The 27,080-nt window shown below is 32.3% G+C and overlaps 1 protein-coding gene and 1 non-coding gene across 6 annotated transcripts in view; one reads left to right on the top strand and one right to left on the bottom strand.

Moving 5' to 3' along the window:
- Positions 1-1,223: 1,223 nt before the first annotated feature.
- On the bottom strand, positions 1,224-1,364 carry LOC123014021. The gene has a single exon (XR_006413298.1). It is a non-coding gene; the product is annotated as a U4 spliceosomal RNA (small nuclear RNA).
- A 1,512-nt stretch (positions 1,365-2,876) lies between these two features.
- The window catches only part of LOC123013724 (5'-AMP-activated protein kinase subunit gamma-2), a 45,248-nt gene continuing 21,044 nt past the window's right edge, over positions 2,877-27,080 (top strand). For 2 of the 5 annotated variants that reach the window (XM_044412453.1, XM_044412455.1), the window contains exons 1-5: positions 2,877-3,177; positions 8,372-9,124; positions 12,991-13,377; positions 13,917-14,111; positions 17,642-17,663. In XM_044412453.1, coding sequence (XP_044268388.1) covers positions 8,372-9,124; positions 12,991-13,377; positions 13,917-14,111; positions 17,642-17,663 — 1,357 coding nt within the window. In that variant the 5' untranslated portion in view covers positions 2,877-3,177. Of the gene's footprint in view, positions 3,178-8,371; positions 9,125-12,649; positions 12,686-12,921; positions 12,940-12,990; positions 13,378-13,916; positions 14,112-17,641; positions 17,664-27,080 lie in introns of those variants that run through there. The other 3 variants (XM_044412452.1, XM_044412456.1, XM_044412457.1) reach the window with 3 other exon arrangements.

The following is a 27,080-nucleotide window of genomic DNA, read 5'->3' as shown; positions in this document are numbered from 1 at the left end:
TGTAGTATGTCCGAAAGTAATCATCTTTACGTATCTATATTAGAAGTTTAGAAGAAAAACTTCAACCATTCTGTAAGCTYTATTAGTAGTATACATGTTATTACAACTGAATTAGGCACCTTTCGCACTCAGTTTAATGTTTAATTCCTTAACGATTGCTTGTAGGAAAATATACATGTTATCAAATTAAAACACTTTATTAYCATTCTAGTTCGGAGCAGAACGATTAATTTTTCTTCTCTGCCTAAAAAAACGATACATACAGAGTGTTTCATACAACTTTACGAGGCTTGCGCCTAATGTACGCACAAATACACAAAACACTGGATGCAAAAAAAACACATGTAATTATTTAATTTTTGGAAACCCATGACAGTAGTGTCAAACTAGTCACTGTTTCATTAATAGTCATAAACTGTAATTTTTCAGAAACAATTATTATTTGATCTATCAAGAGACGGCATGACTTTGATTCAAGTTTATTTATTTTAATCACTAACTAACTAAAAAGTTAAAAACGTAATTTTTGAAAGGGTGAACAAACTAGAGAAGATTATTTATCCAATTTTTCAAAATTTGTAATCGAGTTCGTATCGGAATATGTATTATTGATTGCATCTTACAGGCGCAAGCGTCGTAAAATCATGTGAAACACKCTGTATATTCAAGCCACGTGTACAATTCCATCATTAGTAAAAATGTACCTGTCATTACAAAAACATGGGAAGAAAACCAAAACATCCACGTGTAATTCCTCATATTTACTTGCACAACAATAAACACAAATGCTTCATGAATGTACTTATTATCTTTGTCACCAGTCCAAATTCAAATCCCAGGTGTCTCAACTTGTAACAAACAAAATTATTCTTGGCCAGTCACTCCGTCTGCCAAATTTTAAAGCTAATTAAGATTTTTTTTCAGCAAGTGGGGGTGCGACCCCCGTACGTCGTTTCAATGTGACGGTTGTGTCCGGTGGCCCCCCTGTCATCGAGGGGTCTACCGGTTCGGTCTCCCCTGTCCCAAGGCATAGAGTTCCTCAACCCTTCGCTAGCATACCTGAAGATCATGCCTTGGACGACGACACCTCCCCGAACCAAACTCTGTTATCCCAAACCTTGAACAGTGGAAGCCGATGTGCATCGCCCGCTCCGTCATGGGACTTCAGCCTGGAGGATAGCGACTCTGTAAGTCCTAGAATTATGCTTTAATTGAATAATAAGCCCCCGTAGAGGCTTCCAAAAATTGCCTTAGCGCACGGTATTTCACGTGCACATGGCGGGGTATTGGTTAAAGTTTTCAACTAGCAATAATCGCACCTCGGGTTTACCTCATCGGTTACGATACTGCCACTGCGCAAAGCTGRCGAAAGCTTCCCTCAAGTGGYATATTATGATAGCTCGGGCAGAAACGTACRCGGWATTTGTACATACTATCGCCATCTATAAACCGACCAAGCAATTGAAACATTCTTGTAACACATTTTCTTTATTGCAACAACAAAACAAAGAGAGATTAGCTAATCGGTATTTCGGTCTATTTTTTGAACAAATATTTACGTAATGTTGCTTGCATTGGTTATTTTTTGTGAATTTGAAATGGAATAAGATAAGAGATGTGTTTATTGTTTACAGTGCTTTACTGTTTGACGAATTAACACAAATTCAAGAAATTAAATTTAGAAAGATATAAAAGTTTTATGGGTTGCGGTATCTTGAATGATAACTTGGCGTATCTGTGGTTTGAGGTATTTGCGAAAGTTAATTGTTATTGCTAGTGAAAATTTTAATTGGTGCTGACATCACAATTATAGCAATTTGTATTATAAAAATTGCAGTCACATAGATTTTATGGAAACAATTAATTTTTATCGAAACTGAATTATGTATCTAAATGCTGTTTTCTCTAACAAAATTTTTAATTATAATGTTATAAATAGAGTTATAATGGGGCATCAAAGCAAGCCATGAAAGTTTAATTGTGAACGAACCATCGTATTGAAAGTTGTTAATATGACATTACAAAGTAGGTAGTTGTTGATATGTTTGTCATTAAATTTGACAGTGTCATCAATTCCACTTTATTTTATAATTCAAGATGTACTGAAATGACATGATCTTGACATACGGAGWATGCTACAAATATGCTGGAGCTGAATACGTACCGTAAAAAGTATATCGTAGGATGCCAATTGGTAAAAACTTTCAGAGCTATCACAGATATCTATGTTTATTTCTTTGAAAAATTGCTAATAGTACATCCATTAACAGATAGGTAGTGCCGGTAGTGGGATCTGAATGTATTTTGGGWTGTGTCTAAAAATCGGTTAAGGTTTCTATTATATAGGTAATGAATGACTCATGCTGTATTTGTAGTGCATTATGTATTCAAACTCTTAGAATTTTTTCTAGTCATCGATAGGTTTCACTTTTTGAATATTCAATCAATTGCTTTAAATACAAGTCATGCAGAATTTTGTTGCCTCAATATTCAAAGCCAAACTTTTCTACAATAAGAATTATACCGCGTTAAAACAATCAAAATATTTAGTGTGAAATGTGTGATTTTTTCAAAGTGGAAAACTCTAAGTTCTTTTGTATTTATGAAAATGGCATTTTCGTGGGATGACTTTGACCGTCACGTGCCCCCATTGCTCTATTATTGGTTGGTTCGTTTACGGTGGAACATCTGTAAAATTCGACACTGATTTCGGATCGTCCTTCGTTCTCCCGCCTAATAACTCCCAATACTCCCATGAACTTGGTAACATTTCATTTTTCTGTTGGCAACGATCAGCTGAGCGCGCCGCCTGCGTCATCAGCTGGTATTAACAAATGACTCTCGTTTTCTCGCGATCAAGCGATGACTGCCTTTGCTTATTTCTTAGTCACCGGTTTGCCTTATGAGCGCGAACTGCATTTGTGTATGGCGAAATGGTGTTTTACACGTGTGATTGCGGTCGCCCCCATTCAAATAGTGCGATTTTTTGCCTTTGAAAAAGTAAACAAAGTGCAATTTTAGGTGGATTTTGGATGTGCGGCATCGACTGTACGGTTTTTTTAGTGTTTGTGATTTTTTACGTGGATTTTTTCTGATTTTTTTCTCCTTATCAAAGTCATTTCATGGTTTGGAAAATCTATTTCGCTTTAATCGGATTTGCTACTTACTGCCAGTAAGGTAAAATTTCCGCCCTCTGCAGTTTCGATGAACTCACGTCAGTTTTGACGGTAATGACAGTTGCTACAGAGATGACATAATAATAATTAAAATTGGAACGAAAATTTGCTAATTACAGAAGCCTTGAAGTGAAAGTAAACGAGTAATTTTACGCCTTGTATGACTGAAACTAATTTAGGTAACAGTTGAACGAACGAAAAATAGATTTTTATGTTTTCAGAAGGTGCCATGTGCTGTGTAAATATTTTATTTTTTATTGCATTTAATTTTACTTTTCTTATCTCCCAACACCCAACATAAAAGATAGTCGGTTAAATATCCTGTTTTTCGAAGGTCATGTGCCAAAGAACGGCTGTTATTAGAGAAAATCATGAATAAATCATCGACAGTGGCGTAACAGTGATTTTTTACTCTCCTTAGTTGTGTATTTAATTGTGGATATTTTGTTGCCTGCACAGGTGGAAGAATTGCCCAATATGATAATTTATACAGCTTGCAATATAAAATACTCAAGGGTTTTGTAAAATAAAAATTACAAACGTAATTGGCACATAATTTTAAAATATCCTATTATTTTAATACCGTCTTAACCTAAAACATGTTGTTTGACATAAATTACTCATAAAGTTGTGGTCACCATGGTTTCCATGTCATAAATAAATTTATTTGACAAGTTGTTGACAGAGGAACTAATCACACCAGGGAAATTTCAAATTATGATGTCAAAACCATACAGAAAAATTTGTTTTTCGATTGTATCCTGTAGAGAGATGATATGACATCATTTCCTAGGAGTTGTCGCAAAGAGAATTTAGAATTTTGGGTGGAGTGAAGGAGTGCTTGTTACGATTGTGATTAACTTCATTAAAAGCAATTATTGAAAAGTTACAACCTTTGTTATAATTTAAAAATCTTATTAAAAAGTTATTTCCTGATATGTAGACATCAATCAATCACTTTTATCAATTTCTAATAATAGAAATTGACTAATATAATTTTTTAACATTTCATGATTTTTTGGTTTCCATCAAATTTATTTTTGATGTTGCATTTATTTATACTTCATTTCCTTTCTAGTGATTTTCCAAGTCGGAGATTTTAATCTATAACGATACTTAGAACAATCAACTATTGACCTTTAGTCGTAACTTATATCTTGCAATTTATGTCATGGTTTTTCCAAGAAAAGTATCAAACATTTTATTTTTTGTATTATTAACGGAAGCGTTTCGTTACGTCTCATTTCGAATAGTGTCGTTGACTTTAAGAGTTTTCGCTAATTACATATTTCTAAAAATTCTATAAATACCACTTTTGACTATTTCTGTTGATTGTCGTGTGTGGTCTTAGTAATGTTCTAATTATTGGACACAGATAGTATTTGAGTTTTTAGTTTCGCGTCAGACATGACGGCTCCGTTTAATATGTTTTCTCATATGATTCCGTTTGTACTTTGAACCAATTAAAGAAACACTTGGTGGAATTGGTATGCCTATTTCAGTGCAAACACGACTTGCAAAATTTTGTTGAAAAGTTGTTATCAAGTGCAAATATTGACACCAAGCGAGAGTTCCAGATTTTGCCAGAATTGAAGATTTGGGTCATGGTTAATTTTGCTTATTAAGAATCATCAGGACATAAGAAATTATACAGTTATTGTTTTCGAGGTAAATACGTATTTGATGGCAAAATTGTCAAAACAAAAGAGACCATAACCTTGTGATTCTTTATTTCGTAATTTATTTCAACAGGTGGTGTTCTTCTGATTMTGGAACGAATAATAAATACTAATTTTTCGATGACGTAAATGTCGTTTTAATAAAATTGTCATTGGTGTAAATTTACAATAAACACACTTCGGTATAATAAATTATTTATGTTTTGGGGGGCAGCAAGTTTTAAAAAATGAGGTTTATATACATGTGGTATTTTAAAGTAAATAAATAAACGCCTTCAACACAGCCATCAGAATTCTCAATCGATTGTGCTGCAGTGTGGCGCATTAATATGCAAAATGGAATAATTTAAATTTTATCTTATACAAAATTATAAAAGCATTTTTTAAATCAGAAAATAACATTTAATAAAAATTAAAGTGCCATAAAAAAATGAAGTGTTTTGAGAATGAAATTTTGCTTTGTTTTTGAGTTATTCCTTCGGGAATAAAATAAATGAAACACCGATTTTTACTTAAAKAAAAATTGGAAATATAAACTGAAATTGAATGAATTGAATTTCTTGAGTGTTTTTTGACAACTCCTTGATATCGATTTTTACTCTTAAAATTGCAATAGAATGAACAAAATATTTTGCCAAATTACTTGTTATTTGACATTTTTTTTTAAATTTTATACAACTTTCTGTTCACCTGGTATTGTCAGCACGTGATAATAACTTTCGTAGGTGTAACTCGTTCCACACTTATTGTTTTTTATTAAAAATTTACAACGTAAATTTCCTCCGTTATTATGTATTTTTTCACATACTTACTATTGATAATATTGTCTCACGATACACACCAAATTTGATAGGTGTATTATTATTTTTTTAATTTTTGTTCTTGTTTAGGGTTTCATTATGTATGAAAAACAGATGCTGTGGAGGTATTTGTGGAATATGTATTACAATAATGTACACGATAAAATAATTATTGGAGCATTTGCTTCCTCATAGTGAAATAAACTCTTTTCGAGGTTGGTAAACCGTGCAAAGTGAACCTAAAGAGCAAGCAGATAAGCGACGAATTGTTATCTTCAAAGTTTATCTTTCAGTACAATTCCATGTTTGTTATTTTTAATTGTGAATTTGAAAAACGTACCATTTGTGACGGTTCTAATAGTTATAACATTATAGACTCTCAKGGATAACGTAATTACGGTTAATTTTTTTTTGGCTGGCAATTTGTCGAATTCAATAAATTCAATTATCGCAGTTTGAAATGGCTTCGTACGTTAACCAAAAATAAACTCATTAATTGCTTTGTTTGTAAATGATAAGCGAACTCGTCGCACGTGTATTGTTATTAGTTACAGATCTCATAAAAAGTAACAAGTAAACAATTCAAAAGTAAATTTTAGGAGCAGTGAGTCATGTGTCTAATTTTCAAGTTTCCTGGTTCGAAAAACGAGTATTTATTGTTCAAAACATGAATAATAAAATTGCTAGCATTAATTATTATCATGGCGTCATAGAATTATTGTGCGAGAATTGCAAAAAACGCTGCGAATGTTTGTCAAATGCAAACAGATGTGAGTACCTAGGATATTAAACATCACGGAAATCGACAATTCTTGGGTGTGTCAAAAGCGAAACCTCCTTGTGCAAACATCTTCACGTTTTCATAATCTGCCAAAACCGGAAGTGTTTTTTTAGCACTTTGTCAATATTCAGATTATTTCATTTTGATTCGTGTGAATTCTTCGCTACTCTTTTTGTAATTAGTGTAAAAACACTCATTAGTTAAATACGTTCTTGGAATTACTTGAAACTATATTACTTCTTCGCTTTAATAATAAAGTAATTGAAAACACGTGGGTGTGGCCGGTAATCATTTACGTTCGTCCTTTAATCATGACGAGAAGAATGCGCGACTTATTTCCAACGAAAATTGAAAAATCGCAWGTAGGCTTTGTCGAGTTTACTGCTTTAGTTGTCAACAGGTTACTCTTGTGATTGAAACCTGAAGCAAGTATTTGATGTTATTTATATTTATTTCATTGTGATATTGTGAAAGCGCATTCTTGCACAAGAAAGTTAGGGCTAAATTAAAAAATGCGCTCAGAAGTGTTTTGAAAGAAATTTTTTACATAAAGGCACACATTGTCAAGAACTATTTGTCTTTACATTTAAATTATTATGAATACATATTATTAATAAAATAGGATATTTTGTATTTGGTTGACTGTTTTTTATCATCACAATGAATCGTTTTACTTTGCATTTAAGGTATACACAGGTAAGAATTTTGCATTGCTATGAAGCTCAAAGAATTGTTTGCCTCAATTTTATTCCTTACTATAATAAGATTAACGCATTTAAGAAATGTAATCAATATCGAGGACATTTTATTTCGTCCGGTTGTTCTAAATTCGTCAAGTTTTGTGCTTGTCAACGTCTATTTTGAACCATTTTTGTTTGTAGATATTAAATTCTGTTAAAATAACAAATTCTGGGAAAAGTCATGCATATTCATAGTTTTTCTTAAATATTTGATTTATTTAATTAAAAGTTAAATCTAATTAGTGATAACTGTAAGGCAAACAAGAAAGTAGGTATTTTTATAAAAAGTTCAGTGTCATACAAGCAATTTGAAAATTTTTGCTTTTCCGGAATGTTTTAATTTCCTAAATCTCTCGCTTTTTCTCAAAACTGTTAACACTAATTAGAGACAATTAGAGATGTTGATAAACACTTAACTAATCCCTTTTACACAGTTTTTGCAAGCATTGTCTCACTGTTTAATTAAGGAAATCTTTTGTGTTCATAAACACAACACCGTTATTTGTATAGTTTGCTATAAATTTAACTACATACTCCAAATAACAATTATATAAACAATATTTAGGTCATCTCATCTAACTAAGTTTGTTAATCACCAATTTTATTATGCATGTTTCTGGCACGCTGCTTCATTGCTTACWCATAATAGACCATTGCAGGTTGCAAAGAGATTTTTGTTTATCAGTTATGGTTTTCTGCACCAAGTTCTTTTTCAAGGACGTAAGCATTCATAACAGTGATACATAAATCACGATTTTAGAGAATGATAGTCGTATAAATTACAAGAAAGATATAGAAATACTTAGCACAAGACRCGAATTRTTGTAACATTTAGTTGCCACCTGTGTAGGTGAAAGCTTTTGTTGGAAAAGCTCCAAAGTGTCTTTTTTTTTTGAAAAAATTGACGTAAGTGTTAAAATGAATCCATTAAAATGTAATTTTTGTTGTTTTGATGACTATACGCACGACTAATATGTAAAAGTCTGAGAATACATTAATGACATTAAGGCGTGTTGAAGAAATAAGCCTTGAACTAGACACTCGTAGCGTTGCAAAATTAATTTCATTAAATGATTCCATTCGAATTAATTCAAGAGAAGAGTAGGAGWGTGACAATATTATTAAATAGCATCTCTGAAAGCAACTGTCGTTGAGTTCTCAAAATTTCGCGCTTTGGCATGAGGTGAAATTCTAGATGGACTCTGATGTGTCTCTTCATCCAAAATCAGTCGATAAAGTGACTCTGGAGCCGGTCCATCAACCCCTACCTATAATGCCTTCGAAAAGTGGCTCYTCATCTACGATTTCCCTTTCGGACGAGAGCGACATCGAGCCCGACGAACTCGTGTCGACAATCAACCACAACACCGAGTCCTCGATGGCCGCCTTGGCGGGCGAAGACCGGGATTTCGGCAGTTCGATGTTCTTRAAACGCTATTTCCAAAACCACAGCAACACTTTGCCATCCCGAGTGGCCGTTTCGTCGCGGAGATTGTCCCAATGTCGCGAGGAGGACGAGGACGAGGAGAAAAAAGACTTGAAAGAGCAAGTGCCTTCCAGTAACATGTCGACCATCTCCGGGAGTGACAAAAGTCTGTCGGAATCGTCAAGCGGTTCGAAAACGTCTGTGATTGATACAGTTAGTGGACCTACTCATAAGTTTGTGATTACAAAGACTAAGCAGCCCTCGGAAGCTGCGAAAGTTTTCGCCAATAGGCAACAATATAGACAGGCTAATACGGTGCACGCGATACCATCGCACGACTCGAAGAGGCCTTCGGTTTACAATATTTTCAGAACTTCGTTACCTTCGCCACATTATGATACTAGATTTTTTGATTCGTCGCTTATTGAAATGAAGAGTGAGAACTCGAGTAGTTCCACGATCGATTGTGCAGGCAGTGCGGAGGATATTTGGGTGAAAAGATCGCCCACTGAGTTGAAAAAGGTGAGTGTGAGTTGGAACGTACTCAATTGTCAATGGAATTAGTGTTGCGAATGCTATTAAAATTGCCGGTTACCTATAAGTTTCTGGCGATTCACGTCAACGACCGTGGCGGTTGTGTGAAAGTGACAGGTGAATCGATACATGATTCTATTGATAGTATTTGATGTTAATAATTCAGCTTTTGCTCTTTTATTATATAGTAATTACTTAACTTTGTCAGGAAATACAACGAAGTAATTTATTTTTTGTAATATTTCAAAAAGAGTTGTATTTTATTGAATTGGACAGTCTTGGGTTATGGTGTTTTCCAACGAGTAAGGTTGCGTTCCTACGTGGGTATACTTGTGATCTCCTGACGTAATAAAAGCATTTGCATTATAAGAACCGGTTGTTGTACATACATACCTATTTATTGAACTATTGGACTGTCAGAATAAAATTTGTTGTAAAATTATTACTTTTGACCATGTATCCACAAAGCATAGCATTACAGTTGGATACAGTTAAAACAGGAAATCATTTCTCTTTTTATCTCATGGTACCTATTATTTTGCTTTATCGTTTATGGGCTGATGGTGGTGTTCACACTTAAACACCAGATAAAATAATTTCAAACAGATTTCTTAATAGAAAAATTATTCTCGAGGCTACTTATTTTTTCCCACTTTTTTTTCCTCGAGAGGTTGAAAATTTTCCGAAGTAGGTAAGGACGTACATCCATACTTTCATATTATGTAGATACTTTTATTTTTCAATTTGTTTTCTATTTATATATTTCGCAAAGCATGACAAATGTATGTAGACAAATTTCAATCTTTACAGTGATGATGTATTTGCTTTTGAATTTGTTTTGGCTTCAGACAGAAAAAAAAGTTTTTGTTAGAGTGACGACAAAAGAACCTTTTGTTTGTAGTTCTGGTTAATTTGCAACCATGTACACAATATCTGCAACAATTTCTAGCAGAAAGTAGTCATTTTTCGATTTTTTTAAGCTAAAATTAATTAAACCAAATTCCACTTGGTGGCTTATTTGTTTTGGAAAATTTTGGTCTCTTCTGAAAAATGGTTTGTTTATATTAAGTGTTTCTATATTTTATTTATTTTTACACTTAAAAAAATACAAGCGTTTATCTCAATCAATTAAAAATCGACACTTACAACGTTGATGGACTTTGATTAATCCAACTTGTGAATGTTTCGTGTTTACATTCCGTGACAAATTGTCAATACCGAAACGCATTACAAGAAAACAGTGTGAAAATTATTAAAAGTAAATAGTAAACATATGGCGGAAAGTTCGATGACCTGTTTTATCGTTTTGGAATTGGTCAGGGGATCTGATCAATGATCATTTAAATTTGATTAGGTAATCAAGAGAGTCGAAATTGAATTTAATTAGTTTAGAAATGGTGGTGAAGATTAATGTGAAAAAGTTTTGGGTGCTTCTAATAAGTTGTTTTAAATTTCGTCAGGTAATTGATTGTGCAATTATCAATGGAGAACAATTAAATACTTACGGCATTGTTGTATTTTTAGGGTCTATTAATAATCAAAAGTGTCATCTTATCGTAAAGTAGAATTTGGGACTGAGATTTATTATCTTATACATCAATTTTGTCAAAATATCGTAAAAATTAAAAAAAACGGTAATGAATGGCAGATTGTGATATCATTATTTTTCTAAATCCATAATTTCGGATTGAAAGTTACATGACTTGCGGTTGTTAAGAATTCTTTGATGTTGTATAGGGTCTATAATTTTCATAATTGCTGCTAGACATTTCACGAAAAACAAATGGATTTTCCGTTCATATTTTAAATAAGAAAGTAATCGATATTGGGATGGTCCAAGTTGCTAATTAAACCCCAAATTGTATCAGGATTTCACCGGTATAAACAATAGAAGCAACACGTTGACTGGAAAGCATGTCTTTGAAACGAACACAAAGAGCTGTCGGCTTTTGAAGTCGCATTATTGTTATCGCATTCCTAATAATTGAAAATTACATGGAATCGTTGTAGTCGAGGTCTTTTGTAATTAGATAAGGGTACCACCTACCTACGTTTTTACTTTCATTAAAATAATGTAAAATACACCTGGGACAGTTCTCTCCATACATTTGTGATTATTTACACGGTTGAGCAGGTCAGCTGAAACTGGGTCAAGTATTGACAACAATGCACTGTTTATTTTAAAATCGATCGTTGAATTGTTACCAAAAAGTCGTTTTAATTATGGTAAATGTTTACTACTTTCATGTTGTCTTACCTCATCAAATTTTTGACGCGATCATTTCCCGTGTCGTCATCAGCTTTTCATTGACTAGTAGATAGCGCAGAAGAGTTGGATTTCCACCCTTGCTTGTGCAACAAACTGTCGTCTTATCGGCGCCAGGATGCCGAACGTCACTATGCGTACGCGATTCCTCCTCTTCCAGTGCTCTRCCGTCGGTGGTTGTCCAGTATTGAAAACTGCACGTTTCCAGATAAATATAGAAACGTTTCAAGTCGCCAACAATAAAATCTGCTTGTTTATGCTAAATTTAAAAACATTTATGGAATGACTCGAACGGAGAAATTCAATTCAACGACGTTATTGTTMAAGTGAGTGTGTGRAAAATGTTTCGCGAGATTTTCTTGAAAAATCTGGACAATTGTGTCGAGGAAAGTTTGGCTTTTTCCAGAAGAAAGGTCGGTGTGACTTGGTGTTTAAGCGCTTAAAAATTTATTATGTTTACAGGAATTTTCTTGATTCATCATGTACTCATTTTAATCCCTAAGGAAAAGTTTTTTTAAAATTCCATTTTATTAAATTTATTAAAATTMGTTGTATATTGTTTGAATGCAATTCGTAATATTCATATTGACTTCGAACTAAATATATTTTGAATTTTTCTATAACAATTAAAACGTACTTTTATCACACAAGGAATCATTAGCAATAAATGTTTTATGAAAAATATTCTGAAAAAGAATTCGAGTGATTCCAAATGTAAACTTTTTTTCTGAAGGCAGACCGAAATGAGGCAAACATTATTTCATTCTGTTTTTAGTTAATCCTTTAGTAAATACATCGAAAATTCATAATTCAGGCTCCGAAAATCATCTGAGTTTCCCATAATTCCCGTTACTATTTATTTTGATTTTTTAGTTATTATCTATTATAGCGACTTATTGAGTTCCAACAAAAGATAACTACACTACAAATTTGRCTATTACTGATTTATTCGTGAATTTTATATTGTTTTCGAAACAATTTTGTACCCTCATTTCTGAAATGATGTCTCCCACCAGAAAAAAAATAATTTTGATATACATTTTTGTAGCACATATGTAAAGTGTGTTGCCTAGCTAGTATTAAGTTCTGTTTAGCTTTCGCTATTTATGAGCCGTAAAGTTTATGGGGTCACTGAAAATTATGGAGACTTTTTTATTATTGAAATAATATAAATCAGTTCGGATTTTTTATGACGCAATGAATTTTTAATTTTTCTAAAAATTGGAATATAAATTTTGACAATTCTGAGCTACACTTCGATAATGTCACTACCATCATTGAAGGTAATTTTTTTAATGTAGCTGAAACTCTAGGATGTATTTGWTAGTCGTTGCCTAAATCTCAGACATTGCTCATTCAGCTTCCGATTAAAAATTGGGCGCGTCACATCTTAATTGATTTGTTGGTGTTCAAAATGGGTTGAGTAATAAAATCTCATTCCACAGTAATCGATCTCCTCGTGATRGCAATGTTCAAATGAAATTTTCAAATTTTAGCACCACCGYTGCTCGCCCTGTCTTTAACCTTGTACTTGATGGTAACTGTAAATTTTTATCTCGTTTGAATCTKATCAGATTTTCCGTTACAGGAACTCGGCTCCCAACCTCTCCCGACCATCACCAGCGACGATGTCGACACCCAGTCGATGCCCCGGCCTCGATCTGGAACGTGGGGCTCTAAATCCGACAGCAAACAGAAGAGCAAAGACATCGCCAAGCCCAAATCGAAAGAAGGAAAGAGTAAGCAAGCCAAAGAACACAAAAGTGAGGGCAAGAAGGAGAAGAAGAAGGACAAACATTCGGGAACTCGAAGCGGGTCTACGTCCAGATCGAATTCGGCTGAAAGAAGGAAGTCGGAGGATGTGCAAAGTCCCAAAAAAGCGGGAATGTTGGACGCTTTCAGGACGAGGTCCAACTCGGACGCCAGCAAYAAGAAYGGCAGCGCTTTTATGGCGTCGATGAAGAGTGCCATGTTGGTGGGTAAATTTACCATTTAAAAATTCAATAAAAGTWATATTATTGTATGTTTGTACCTTGATTGAGACGAACACTTAGTTTTTTCTTAGAACATACTTAAATGAATTGGTAAACAGGCAAGCAAGATGAATAGCTGTTTCAAAACAAACTAATAAAATGAATTAAACCACTCATTTTTCTAATTGTTTTAGAAGAATAGCATCCCATTTTATTTTTAAAACAATATGTGTATTTTTAGGTGAAACAAAGATAATAAATTAAAATGAACCAATAGTACACCTCTGTCGTTTGAAGTAGCAAGGTTAAAGGAACTATATTTTTAGCATTAACCTCATTATATTATTTCCTAACTCGCAATCTGCCGTGTTTAAAGTGGTGACAATAAAATTGAAAGATTAATATTGCTGWTTCAGAGTTATGCAGCCATTAATACACATTTTCATTATTAAATAACATTTGATGCTATGCAGATATGTTGATAATCGTAATTGTATTCGAWTTTTTACTTTGAAATTAATTATTTGGATTGTCATTTTAGCATACTGGTTTGATGCATGCACGTCCGAAAGCACCACGGGATGGGTCTGCCCATCCAGTTCGTGATGATGGATCACACACTCAATATTACCATACCGTTACCGCAGCTTCTTCCAATAGGAGTCCTATGACCAAAGTGATGGATATCTTCAGGAATAGATCGCATGCAAGTGTACCACCAGAGGATAGACGAAAGGTGGGTAAAGTCCGGTGATGACACTCGGTTTTTCCGGTTTTTTTATAATTTGACGTTGAGTGTGGTAAAAACAAACAGGAACATCGTTTTAATTTTCTAGTTTGCATTGTTTGTTGTGTTGACTCTTCATATTTTGATGAATAAAAATTCGTTCTATCCACGGTTTCGTTCAAATCAAATAAAAATTTGTTTTAATATTTTCAAATATTAAAGAAAGAAGAAGAGGATTATAATGAAGATTTTGTTTTAAAGCTTTAGAAAGAAAATTAAAAAGTATTGTACGGTTTTTATTAATATCTGTCTGATATAAGTAATTCGAAATGTTTTTGGGTACCGCATGAGCTGCGTCATTTTCTTTTATCATATTTTTATTTTCTGATGTTATTAACTTAAGATGTTGTTGCCTGGAATTTTTGTCTTTTTAATTGTAAAAGAACTGTTGAATTTTTTTTGTTTTTTTTTACAATAATGTTTTATGTTTTGCTAATTGTTTATTTATGTTATATTTGGTAACTTTGTTTTGATTGTTTTTTTTTGTAAAAAAATTGCTTTGGGGTAAATTTGTTATTGTTAAAGTAAACAAAAGTGATAAGATAACAAAATAGGTTTATTAATTATGTAAGAACAAGAGAGTTTTAATCAAAGTGGAAAATTTCAGATACAATCTGAATTATTTCATGTTAACTTCTGAAATAAAGAGAAATTTTGTCTTTGCTTTGGTGACATTGAATGAAAAATGTGCTGTTAATTTTTTTTTATGTGATTGTATTGATTTCTCCGAATTCCTAGTGAAATGAGAAAAATTGTCCGCTTTATTGCGTTTACTATTTCACGGTTTCGGTTAATGGTTTATTCGTTTTTTTGGAATGCACAATACATAAAAAAAAATTTGGTCCAATAAAACCAGAAATTACAACTGCTACTAATTAACAACTCTAATATTAGCATTAAAAGTAAACAAAAAGTAAATACTAAACGAACCTTGTGTTTTTGATATTAGCATAATTTTTATTTCTACTGGACGATTTTACGCTTGTCATTTGATAATGTTATTTAACTATTTATTTTTACGGTTAATTTTGCCCGGTTGTATATCTAGATTTTTTCAAAATTAATTGTTCGTAAATAAGTTTTAATAATGATAAGGACATCAAGTTCATGAACTTTGAAGTTGTGTTTTTATTATGTTTGTTAAGTGCGTCATTGTTAAGTTTGCCATTCTGTAAAAACTTGAAGAGTAATAATTCGTGCTGTCTTCTGAGTTCTACAATTTTCATAATTACAACTAAAAACTAGCTACAAAACAATGTATGTAATCAGATATTTTGTTGGAATTCTATGATTACTAAGGTAAACTGTTAAAAACGGCACGTGAACATACTAAACATCATATCGCTAACTATAAAATTTAAACTTTTATGTACCAAAAGTGATGTCTAATGTCATTGATGCGTTACGTAACGTGTGAAAATATTCATATTTGCAAAGTATTTAAACCTATCGCAAATATTTTTCTCGGCTTCAACACGTGTCAAGCTGTCACCTCACACGATAAATTTATTATTTGGAAAAATGCGAAACCCTGTCAGGTACATTTCGGTTATTTTTTAAGTCAAGGCGTTTTTTTTCGAAAGTTGGACCATTTTGATTTTGATCAGTCGAGTCTCGTTACGCAAATCCTTACACAAGTGAAGTAGGGAGATGGATTGTATGATTGTYTCATGTTAGTTTTATCTCGCGACCGGTTGCGGCAAGCGCGGAAATCGAAAAAGTCGTCAGTAACGTGCAAAATGTATCTTTTGGTGCATCTGTTCCGGCCACGAGATCAGTTGTATGTGTTGTTAGTACGCTTTTAATTGGATTCTTGATTAGAGCCAATTGTTTGGGAACGGTTAAATTGTTTAYTTAGAATAGAAGTATCCTGTTTATTACTGCGTGGACACCGGTTCCTACTTTTTCCAATTTCGATTTTAACGACAATCGGAACTATTGATTGGTTTCAACCACTCTTGCATAAGCGGCTTTACTTTATTCTCTTGTTACAAAGCTGATAAAGTAAGTGGTCAAAATTTACAAGATTCATTAACACTGAAGCAGTTGGCAGTTTTGTCATATAAGCACCATGGTGTTAAAATCGTAGAAAGCTTAATAACACCTTAGTGTTTTGTATTTTTTTTAAACTTGACTTGTTGAGTCACACGTAATATATATTTTTTTATTGTTTTTTCGATGTAATTGTTATTTTCTGTTATCAAAAAAATAAAACTTTTGTTTAAATGACTCTTATTTGTATAAGAATTATGTAGATAAGATTAACAAATGCAGCCTTTGTAGGGATTGTAATAAAAACGATTTTAATCCAAGAAATGAAGCGTGAGATTAAAATAATCACATAGTAATTTTTTTCCAAAGTTGTCATTAAAAATCCCGATTTTTGTGAGATCTATCGGATCGATTGTTTGTTGGCTGAGCAGGTGTTATGTTACTTAGAAATGTCATGTGTAATCGACCCAATAAATCACCTTGCACAATCTAGGATTATTTGTGGTTGTATACACTAAAAATTACAAGCGGTACACTTAAATCATTACGCTCTCGCAGATATTTACCCGTTCCCAATCCGACCGTAAAAAGCTCATTTCAGGTGTTGTGGTTCGGTCTTCTTCATTGAGATTTAGAAATCGATGAATTTTTATGTGTTTATTTTCTCAGCGTCAAGGAAAATTYCCCAATCGTTTGATGTATCAGGTGCTTCTTGATGATTTTTAGTCACTTAGTGTACGCAAAAATGTAACGAAGTAGTGCGTGTGTGCGAAAAATGGCTTCGTATTTTCGATGGATGAAAAGTAACAAGAAGGACGATTTGCCGTTTGTTAAACCTCGAAGTCATTCTTTGGATGCGAGGGGTTTGGATGCTGCTGATATTAGAAGACTGACTCTGATTAATGTATGAATATTTTGTAACTTCTAGGTGCAAGAATGCGTGTGGGTTTTTCTATTGTCTCACAAGAGATATATCACGCCTAAATGACCGCGTTCGCTTGACCAGGGTTTCGTTGTGAAATATTCAAATGCGTTAAGAAAGAATTCATGATTTTTACCGAGTAGGTTGGCAAAAAATTCAACCAATTATGTAAATGGAAAACTTGAATTATTTTTATTGTTCGTGGTTCAGCCTAATGTGAATTTAAAAAAAAAAAACATAATTACTATTATTAATGGAAGAAATCGTTTGCTATTGCGATTTTGCCATTAGATTTGCATTTAAAAACTTTTTTAAAATTTTATGACTGAAAAGTTTTATATTAAGTTATTTTAACCATATAGCTCCTCTATATTTAGCCTGTTTACTGGCCGATGTCTAAATGTACATGAAATAGTTATTTTCTAAGAGACAAGGTCAATTTCAATAAAGCCAACTAGAAAATTATAATGGTGTATGAAAAAAATGCATTATTTGACCTGGTTGTTACACGCTATGCAGTTAAACTTGCATACGAAAATTACTATTAATGAGTTTTTTGTTACAGAAAGCGGCCCAACAACTATCTGGTAAGTAACAAATCAATGTTTGGTGTCCAAAAGTCGAAAAAAAAATTGCATTAGTGGAAGTTATGACAAACATTTCGAAATAATAGATCGCTGTAACGCCATTAGAATGATACCGGCAGATGGCGCTTTGGGATATTTTCTCACATGAATCGTGATACTTTTTTACCGCATGGTGAAAAGGTGAAGATAATCAATACTTTTAGTACAGATTTCAATTTTAAAGAGTCGGCGAAAAAATTGTTTAATGTAAAAGTAACTGAACGTTTTGTTGTTTTTAATTACATAGTTTGTTGTTGCCAAAAGTGCGTTGTTTCCACTGAGAAAAAATTTGGCACAAAATCGTGTTGTTTCTTGGCGCTTTATGCATACTTAAATAACTTTTCGATTATTTATTTCAATTCTATTGACTTTGTTGTGAAAATGTGCTAATGTATTGAGTTTCTGCTAATCGATTAATTATTTATCAATCTGAATCTTTTGAATGGGTATACACATCAGTTACATTGTTTCAATGTTATCTGAGGAGATTTACATGACAATGTTTTCTAGTTATTGCATAATATTCATGTCTTTTAATTGTGACGGCCATCAATCCTACGTTAAGGTCGAAAGCGGTAAACACTCAAACAAACACTACCGTAATTTTTAATCAAATGAAGTTATTGTTATGACATCTAGCGATAATCAGCTCATTGAATTTWACTAAAATCACCTTTATTAATGTCATTACTCGTCAAACAAAGGCCTTCAGGTAGGTCATCGAAATTAATCATAGATCGCATGAATGATACAATCTGAATCGCTTCGTCGTTAAACATGATTTATGTTCTGATTCAATTATTCGCAAAAATGGACGTGTGAGCAATTTTTCAGGCTTGATACCTTTTCAGGATTTCTCGTTTTTGGGTCATGCATTTTTTTCCGTATTACAACTACGGAGTTATGGTTTTATCACTATCTGAACGACGGCGAGCCTTCTTGAGTTTGCGCAGTGATAGTCCAGTAATTCACTGTTTCCGGTTCAACTCCGGTCGCAATAAATACATACACATGTTCGTGTGTTTACATTGTTTATTTAAGGCGTGGTTTGTGTATTTTTTTCAGAGGAAAATTTAACAAAATAGGAGAATTTTTTGTCAAGTAATAGTTGTGATACCGATAGACGAATACTTAATTTATGTACGGAGAGGAAGTTTAATGTTTTGGAAATTGGTAAATGAGTGATATTTATGTCATGTATACATGATATGGATGTGGGGTCGAATTTTCAAACAAACTTTGGACGTTTGGAAAATAAAGCATTGCGTGGGAGTTATTTTCTTTGAATTGTTTCTCATCTGTAAAATAAAGAAAGGAATTAATTAGCAATAATGTTACATCTTTGACATTAAAAAAATTGGTGTTGTTAAAAGATGGGCGTGCTTTATTATTTTTTTTTTGTATTGAAAGAGTTAATTATGAACAAAAACTGATTTTAATTTTTAATGACTTTTTTTAACCCCAAGAAGTATAATATTTTCATCTAATCTTGAGTTCATTTCATTCCATATAACAGCGCACTATTTTATTTTTAGAGACTATTTTAAGATTTAAAACAAGCAATCAGAAAATTCCATTATGTAGGAATAAAAAACTAAAATTACATAAAAAAAATATTTTTGGCTTAAAAGTGGTGTTTCAAATGGAAAAGTTTTTATTTCGTATTGTAAATGCAAATTAAATTTCATTTTTTAAAAGATTTTTTTTATGAATGAGACAAACTGATAGAATTGCCTAAAAAAAGAAAACGAATTTTGATTTTCCAACTGCTTCTGAATTGATCTCATGTATGAAGTCATGGCATTGTAAATTTCTTCTTTATAACGATTCCTGTCGATGCTGAAATAACATTTGTGAATTTGATAAACTTCAGTAAATTGTATCTACGAGAAAAGTAGGTCTAGTTATCTATAAAAGTCGAACATGAATGAATATGAATGGAAGATCAATTTAATTCAGTGCTTCCATTTTTGATATTGATGAGAGGATTTCATGTAGAATATTAGAGAATCGAATGCAAATATTTAAAACAAAGCTCAAAAACAATCAAGAATAGATTTACAAACAATAGTTAACAAAAGAGAATAAAAGTAAATGTTGGTTTAAGCAGTGATTTGTGTTTATGGTTATAATAATGCGTTACTGATGAATTCTATTGTTTGAAATTTTTTTATTTGTTTTTTTAGATATTTTGTTGTCCTACCGCTTGTTGTTTAAAATGTTTGTTTCAAATTAAGCAGCCTTGATGATTACGGTGGCGTCTTACCGATTGTACAATTTTTACGACTTAATGAGGACAAGTTTTTTGTTTTTTCGTTCGCGTTAAAATTTTGATAACAGTGATAATGATTTATTTGTATGTTGAGGGTTTTAATTTTTGAAACGTGTTTTGGTAAATTTATTATTGATCCATTAGATTAATTAGAATCTGTTTGAGCTTTCTTCTTACAAGCACAGTGTTAGCGTTCATTATTTCCATAAAAAAAAACAAAACAAGTCCATATTTACGCATGTCTACGTGATCTAATCAACGTCTTCTTCAATTATCTCTGATTCTTCAATGAATAATAATTAACGAGGAAAATATYGTTGGTATAATTTCTTCTCTACACAAGAAACTGTCTTAACCACTCCCGCAAATCCAATCAACTCCGTTAAATTGAATTATAGTCACCACATGGGAGGATTAGCTCCGGAATTTCACTTTTTTTCTCATTAACCGCTAGACAACTTCCATGAATCCTCAGGAGACAAATTTCGGTTTGAAAGCTCGCGATCGAGAAGAATAGCTCCCAATTTGTAATTTGCTGTTATATAAATCAGGGGTACTTTTGAGCGTGACCTCGCATTTAACTCCTCAACCGAGAGGGAACGCTGCGCACACTTCCAAGCTCCAACCTCCAACGCTCCGGATATCAGCACTCTGCAGCAGTTGAAACTTCAGCGTCGAATGTGTTGCATGTGTTATTCTTGAAACGATTTCTTCCCCTGAAAAGCGCTCTTCCATTGTTGAAAGTTTCGGTCGACGAGGTTGACACGTGGTGGTTTGTGTGGTTTATAGTGTCGGTGTTTTTTATTAATTAAAAGTTGAATTAAAAATTGAATTGTACGTGCAGTGTCGCATGCGAGATTGTTTGTAAACAGAAACAGGTAAAATGCTCTGTTTACTGAAATAACTCAACGCGGACATGTAAAGAAAGAATGAAAGCTTGCTCAGAAAGTGAAAAGTGTTCAGGTTCTGTTTTTTAACGTTGTTGAAAACATTATAAAAGAAAGTTTTATTGAAATGGTCCAGTCAATTGTAATTACTGTCATTATTGCCTTATTGAAATTGAAAAATTGTCGGATAATAACAGTGCAATTAGTTATTTTCGCTAAGTTACGCCAAGGTCGTGGATTTTGCTGCATATTATAAAAATACATCAATTATTTTGAGAAACAAGTCTCTGTTTCCTTGCTCAAGCCTTGAACCCATCTGGTTGACTTTACCTTACTTTTTTCGACAGTTCATGGTTGTCGTGGTACAACCACCTGCCTGTTAAAAAAACAGTAGTGGAGTATTATAGTAACCCTTTTGGCGTGCCGTTGTGCTTGAATGTCTTATCGATTGCGGGCTGTTTTGGCTTGGGTCAGCGTGTCTACTAGGGGTGGCCTAATTTCTACGTTCTAGGTTTGTTGCAAAACATCTATCTGTAGGTGTCATGTGTCACACGTGGAAATGAATTGTGATGTTATGAAATATGAATCATACGCCAAGATAATGCTACGGTTGTAAGAACATGTGTGAGATTTACACAACAGGGAGTACAACCTAATACCGGACTTCCGGTTAATCCGGACGACCTAACGCAATAAAAAAAAACTAACATCAGGGTTATTTAAAACAGTGACATGTCGGCACACAACCTGTTTTCCGTAAAGTACCCCGCACATTTGATTGTCGTTTTGTTTACRCYTGTCACTTTACTCGTACTTATTGAAAATTAWTTTTATCCGTTAATTAATTCTAATTTTACTCATCTAAAACTCGTACTACAGACATTTTAAAGCTCATTCTGTTTAAACCGGACAAATTCGCMAATCCGGGCAGGATTGGGTTAGCGACACTATTGTTTTGTACTTTATCTTGCAGGAAAACCAGAGCTTTTATAGAATAGACAACCTTAATTTACATTATTTCGACACAGTTGACCGAAATTGCTGTCGTTTGGCACAGTTCGATCCATGTTGACGGTATATTTTCTTTAAATTTTTGGTTATTTTTGAATATTCTGACAGAGTAAATAAAGTTATTTTATGTTCGCAAAATTTAAATTTATATGTTTTTATTTTGAAAAATAATTCAAGTGACATTTAAGAAAAAAAATGTTTTGAACTTTGCTAATGATAGACACGTGTTAAGGTGCGGAAGTGTAAGCGTATTGCACTTGTTATTTGTAAGCGGTTTTTATTCATTTTATTTATTCGTTTACATTTTATTTTAAATTACTCGTTTCAATATCTGGTGCTTCAATTTTGTTATTAATAAACGACCGTATTTTAATTATTCAAATTTTTCAAAGTTAAATGATTTAAATACTTCCGATCGATTTACTTTAAGCATATTAAATTTTGATTCAGAATTACTGGAAAGATATAATTTGAATTAAATAGTCATTTACTTTACAGTGCCAAACATCAAATTAATAGTGAATTAATTTTTTTTTTTGTTAAGATGTTTTGTAAACCGACCCTAAATTTAACAAAATTTGTAATATTATTATGTATTTGTGGAACAGTAAGTTTACTAAAATAGAGTTTACTACTGTTTAATAATAACGTGTATTCATAAAAAAAAAACTCGAGTGCTTTGACAAATATTTTGCATATCTTTGATTAATTCATTTATTCATTTGTCAAGATGACAGATAATGAAAACTCTTTAGTGGGTGATACACACAACGACATACGTTAGTCTACTATGAGTGTATTTTAAATGAACACACTTTACATATTATAACAAAATAATAACAAAAGTTATGATCGGGTATTTAAATTAAAACGTTTTGTACTGCAACGATCAAACGTTTAAATATGGACTAAAAGGGATTAAAGAATTTTCCCACACAACTGCATGTGTCAGTTTGAAATTAATTTWGAATTTTGTGAAATGGATATTTCGAAATTTGGATTATTATTACTGTGAWTTTGGGTCAAATTGGAAGTATTTATGCTCATATCCCTCAAACGAACTTTCGGTCAGACTTAAAACTTGTTAATTTGTAAACACATTTATTTGGATTTGGTCTCGCAAATAATCCATGGCCATGAGAGTCTRAATAATGAGTACTTGTATGGAAGATTTTACCAATGCACTTTGCTCATTAAACTATAGAATTCGTGTATTGTGAAGGTTTGAAGAGATCTCCAAAAGATAATCTAGAGACCTTGACGTAAGTTGAACTAGTCCTTGAACAAAACATCTTATTTAATCGTTAACCATGACGCTATACTTRGTATTAAAATGGAAAAACCTAAAGGTTGGACACATTTGTATACAGGATGATTCAAAAGTCTCGGGCCATCTCTTGGGTAGTYATAAAGGGCATCCAATTGATTTAAAAGTTTTCATGATAAAAAATTGTTTTGGTAATTGCTTACATGATTTATTCTATCAAAATAATCCTTTTTCAGGCACTTCATTAAAACTTTTTTAGTAAATTAAATTTGACAACTTTTTTAATTTATTTTTTATTAATTTAGTAATGTTAATTTTTTTTAGTCTGTTTTTTTCTGAATTACTGAATTTGTTTTAGCCTTTTTTGACGAGCTTTAGCTCTTCAAAAGTTATATTTTGGTTTAAGTTTTTGGCCGTTCAAATCATCTATTCTTGAATTTAGTTAGCGGAAACGAGAGATCTTGCAATATTAAACAGATAACGTTGAAAAAAATCACTAATTTGTATCTTATGTATTCATATTCTTATAAATTCAGTAATAAATTAAATCGGAAACAAATAGCTAAGGTGCCTACATGAAAATATGGAAATTGTCAGTTCTGTTTTTTCTCAAAAAAATTGCATTTATTTTTATGTTTAGCTGAAAGTCTTCTATCACCTTTGCGAGTTGGCCCGACACTTTTACATCACCTGTATAAATAATAAATATTACCATTGATCTCTACAGGCACTTTTTTTAAATTATATTGGTGCTAATGATTATTTCATATCCGGTAGTAAGAAAAATTTGCATTTATTGCAAAATGGAATAAAAGTCGATTCTGCAAAATGATTGTTTGCTGTAAAAACGCAATATGAACTAAATTATGCATCTTCAAGTTTTTTTTTTTTATTAATGTGCAAGTCAGGCACGTGTCTGAACAGTTTTGCGACATTTTGATGTGTATAAATAATAACGAAACGAGGATTAAACACATTGTGCTTTGAGCGGTTTTAATTATAAAATTGGGTATAATTAATTAGATTTCCGTGAATCTGCAGGTGTGGGTGGTGTATGAAATTGGAAACAGTTTTTTTACAAAAGGATGTCAAAGCGAAAGTTTGCAAAAACAGTTTAGTTTTAATGAACATGTGTTCAGACGTGGGGTTGCAATTTTTTTTCTGTTACTGTCCTCGTTAGATTCTGCCACTTCAAATGCGATTTTTTTAATTGGTATCGAATTTATGCTAAATTGCATTTTATTGCGTACTGRATTTTAATGATCGGCATTATTTTTAATTATAAAATGATTGTGTTTTCTCAAACAGAAGTAGGAATTTTTCATGCAGTTTTTTTTTTAATATACCTATGTATAGTACGAGTACAAGTTGTTTTTCAATTTATAAAATATATTACAATGAAATCCACAGAAACAGAAGCTACAATGTAAATAGCCGTTTGTTAACTACAAACAAGGAAGTGAATCATTTTTATTAATATTTTCAAACGGTACACAAATGAAGATAAAAACATCAACAAATACTTTATATGCAAGTACTCGATGTTTATGATTCGAACAAACGGATCATGAATTTCACTTTTTAACCTTAACGTTTTTGTGGATTATTTAAATAATTTGGAGGTCATACATGCATTATTGTGYCATATGACAGAAAATAGATGAGTAACAGACTCGTTATTTCTAATGAAAGATAGTTTTCCTATTGGTTTGGATTCCTTGGAGAATCCTGTATAAACGAAATAAACTTTTAGATTAAATTTTAAACTTGTGCTATCTAAATTTGTCTTCGCCCACGCTAAAACGCGATTAATGAAATTTCGACTGAAGTCGGCAGAATCGAGCTTTTGTCCGATTATTTTCGTCGCAGGTGAGTTGTGTAAGTGGCAGGAAATGTCTGCAGCAGTGGTGCATGTCGCAATGAATCTGTAATAAATGAATTTAAAGAATAAAATTGTCATTAAAACGACGATGTCGGCGACCTCGAGCTATTTGTTGTACCAACAGCTATTAATCAACGGCAAAGAATGCATTCATGATAAACTATGCTAGGAGAACCGGGGTGGTAGTAGTGTCAATGAACACCTATGTTTTAATTTTGTTGTTATACTTGACCCAAAATCAGGCCGAACTAGGACGACGGAAAATTATTAAAAGWGCTACTTAAATGAATTCATTATCAAGAAATTAATACAGTTTTCGTGTGATTRGATAGAAGTGCGGTGATTTAAATGTCATTTAATATTAACATAATGTGTTTTTTGTTAATTATAGTTATTTTATGCATTTATGATGTCATTCTATTTWYAWWWTWWWWRSMWWTTTTRWTTTWKRRSMTMMRRTTTWYMTMYAAKAAAAAAKCGAATTCACGTATGAAAGAACGAGCATCTTTGCTGTTGTTCTCGAGTTTTCGTTATGTGCCGATTTTGTTATTGAAAGWCCAATTTTATATAAAAAAATGAGAACAAAAGATTCGTTTTAGTAAAAACGAGAGTACTTTAACAATGGAATAAATGTCTGCTATGGTTTTGTACKTCAAGGCAATTTTGCGATATTTTAATAACGATTCTGGAGTTTGTTAATATTTAGTACGTAGGTGTTTGTGGATTTGGATTTTCGGGTTACAATTGAATTATATTTGCCACTAATCCCGGAATTCGCAATTAAATTTCTGGGTTTTGTTATTTCGTCGATTTATTAGTCAATAAATACGAGTACCTACCTAACACAAATAAACTTTTAACGTTTTATCTTAATTACAATCTGTTTGATTTCATTGTGATTATCATTTACGTACTTTTAATTGATTCAAGAAAACATTTTTTTTAGCGAAAGCAGAAATTGTCAAAAATATGAAAGCACGAACAATAATAATAAGCTTATTATTTGATATTTATAAAATGTGATTTTAGAGTTTGGTTTATTTTAAGACTTTCAACTGTAAACAAAGGATCGGAAATCTGCTTTGCAGTTTCATCATTTTTACAATAATACGGCAATACTTGAACGATTTTTAATGAAGCACTAATTGCATATCGAGGGTGAAGTGGCAGCGTAGCCTCCTAATTCACACTTGGCAATGTTTTAGGAGGAAGAGAAAACTGGTTTATTGTTTTAATTTTTGATTGTTGGTGTTGGTCTGTTCTGAAACATAAAAATATCAAAAGATTTCTACTGGAAATTAAATAGTTAAGTTAGGCTATGTTGATTGAAGTTAAAAGGCACATAATTATTTTTTTTGTAGCTACACGTGAAGGGCTCAGAGTTGAAGTGAGCCAAGTCCATGAGAGGATTAGCTCCAAACGGTTGCAATTAATATACAATTGACTTTTAAATGCTCTTGCAGGTTCAATAATGTTAAACAGTTTAATTTATATTACGTTATTGTCATTTTAAAATAATAAACAGCACGTATTGTCATCACAAGGAATTTTAGTGCAATATGGACTTGGTTCACTTTAACTCTGAACCCTCTATATATTACTTCTCCGTTCACTATGTCGGTGTCTGCTGTAGCTACTCAGCAAAATGGTTATTATTATAGGAAATACTAGGTACTCGTATGTACAGTCGAACAAAGTGAAAATGACGCTTCAATAAACCAGCCCCTGCTGTGGATGCCGACCCTTCTAACCGCAAGCAGCCAGGATCGTAAATTATCGGATTGCAAACTTGACGTAGTTTCAAGATAAATTCCTTTAGGAGTCGGTTTACAGAAAGCGAAATGAAAATTTAATTCTCAATTATTAAACTAATTCCAATTAAGTCGCCATTTATTTTGCATTGACAAATGTCAAGTTAAATGAAAATGTAATTTTTTTAATGAAAAATTGAATAAACCATTGCTTGACGAAAATTATTAATTAATGATGACATTGACGAAAAAACAAATCATTATTTATTTAATATTTTTTTAACTGTTTCAAAATAAAATTATTTATT

Source organism: Tribolium madens, unplaced genomic scaffold (genome assembly GCF_015345945.1).
Source record: "Tribolium madens isolate multiple individuals breed KSU strain unplaced genomic scaffold, Tmad_KSU_1.1 Scaffold_96;HRSCAF=242;Tcas5.2_LG5, whole genome shotgun sequence".
NCBI lineage: Eukaryota > Metazoa > Arthropoda > Insecta > Coleoptera > Tenebrionidae > Tribolium > Tribolium madens.
Note: the sequence above shows the minus strand (reverse complement) of the source record. Positions and strands in the feature narration are given on the sequence as shown.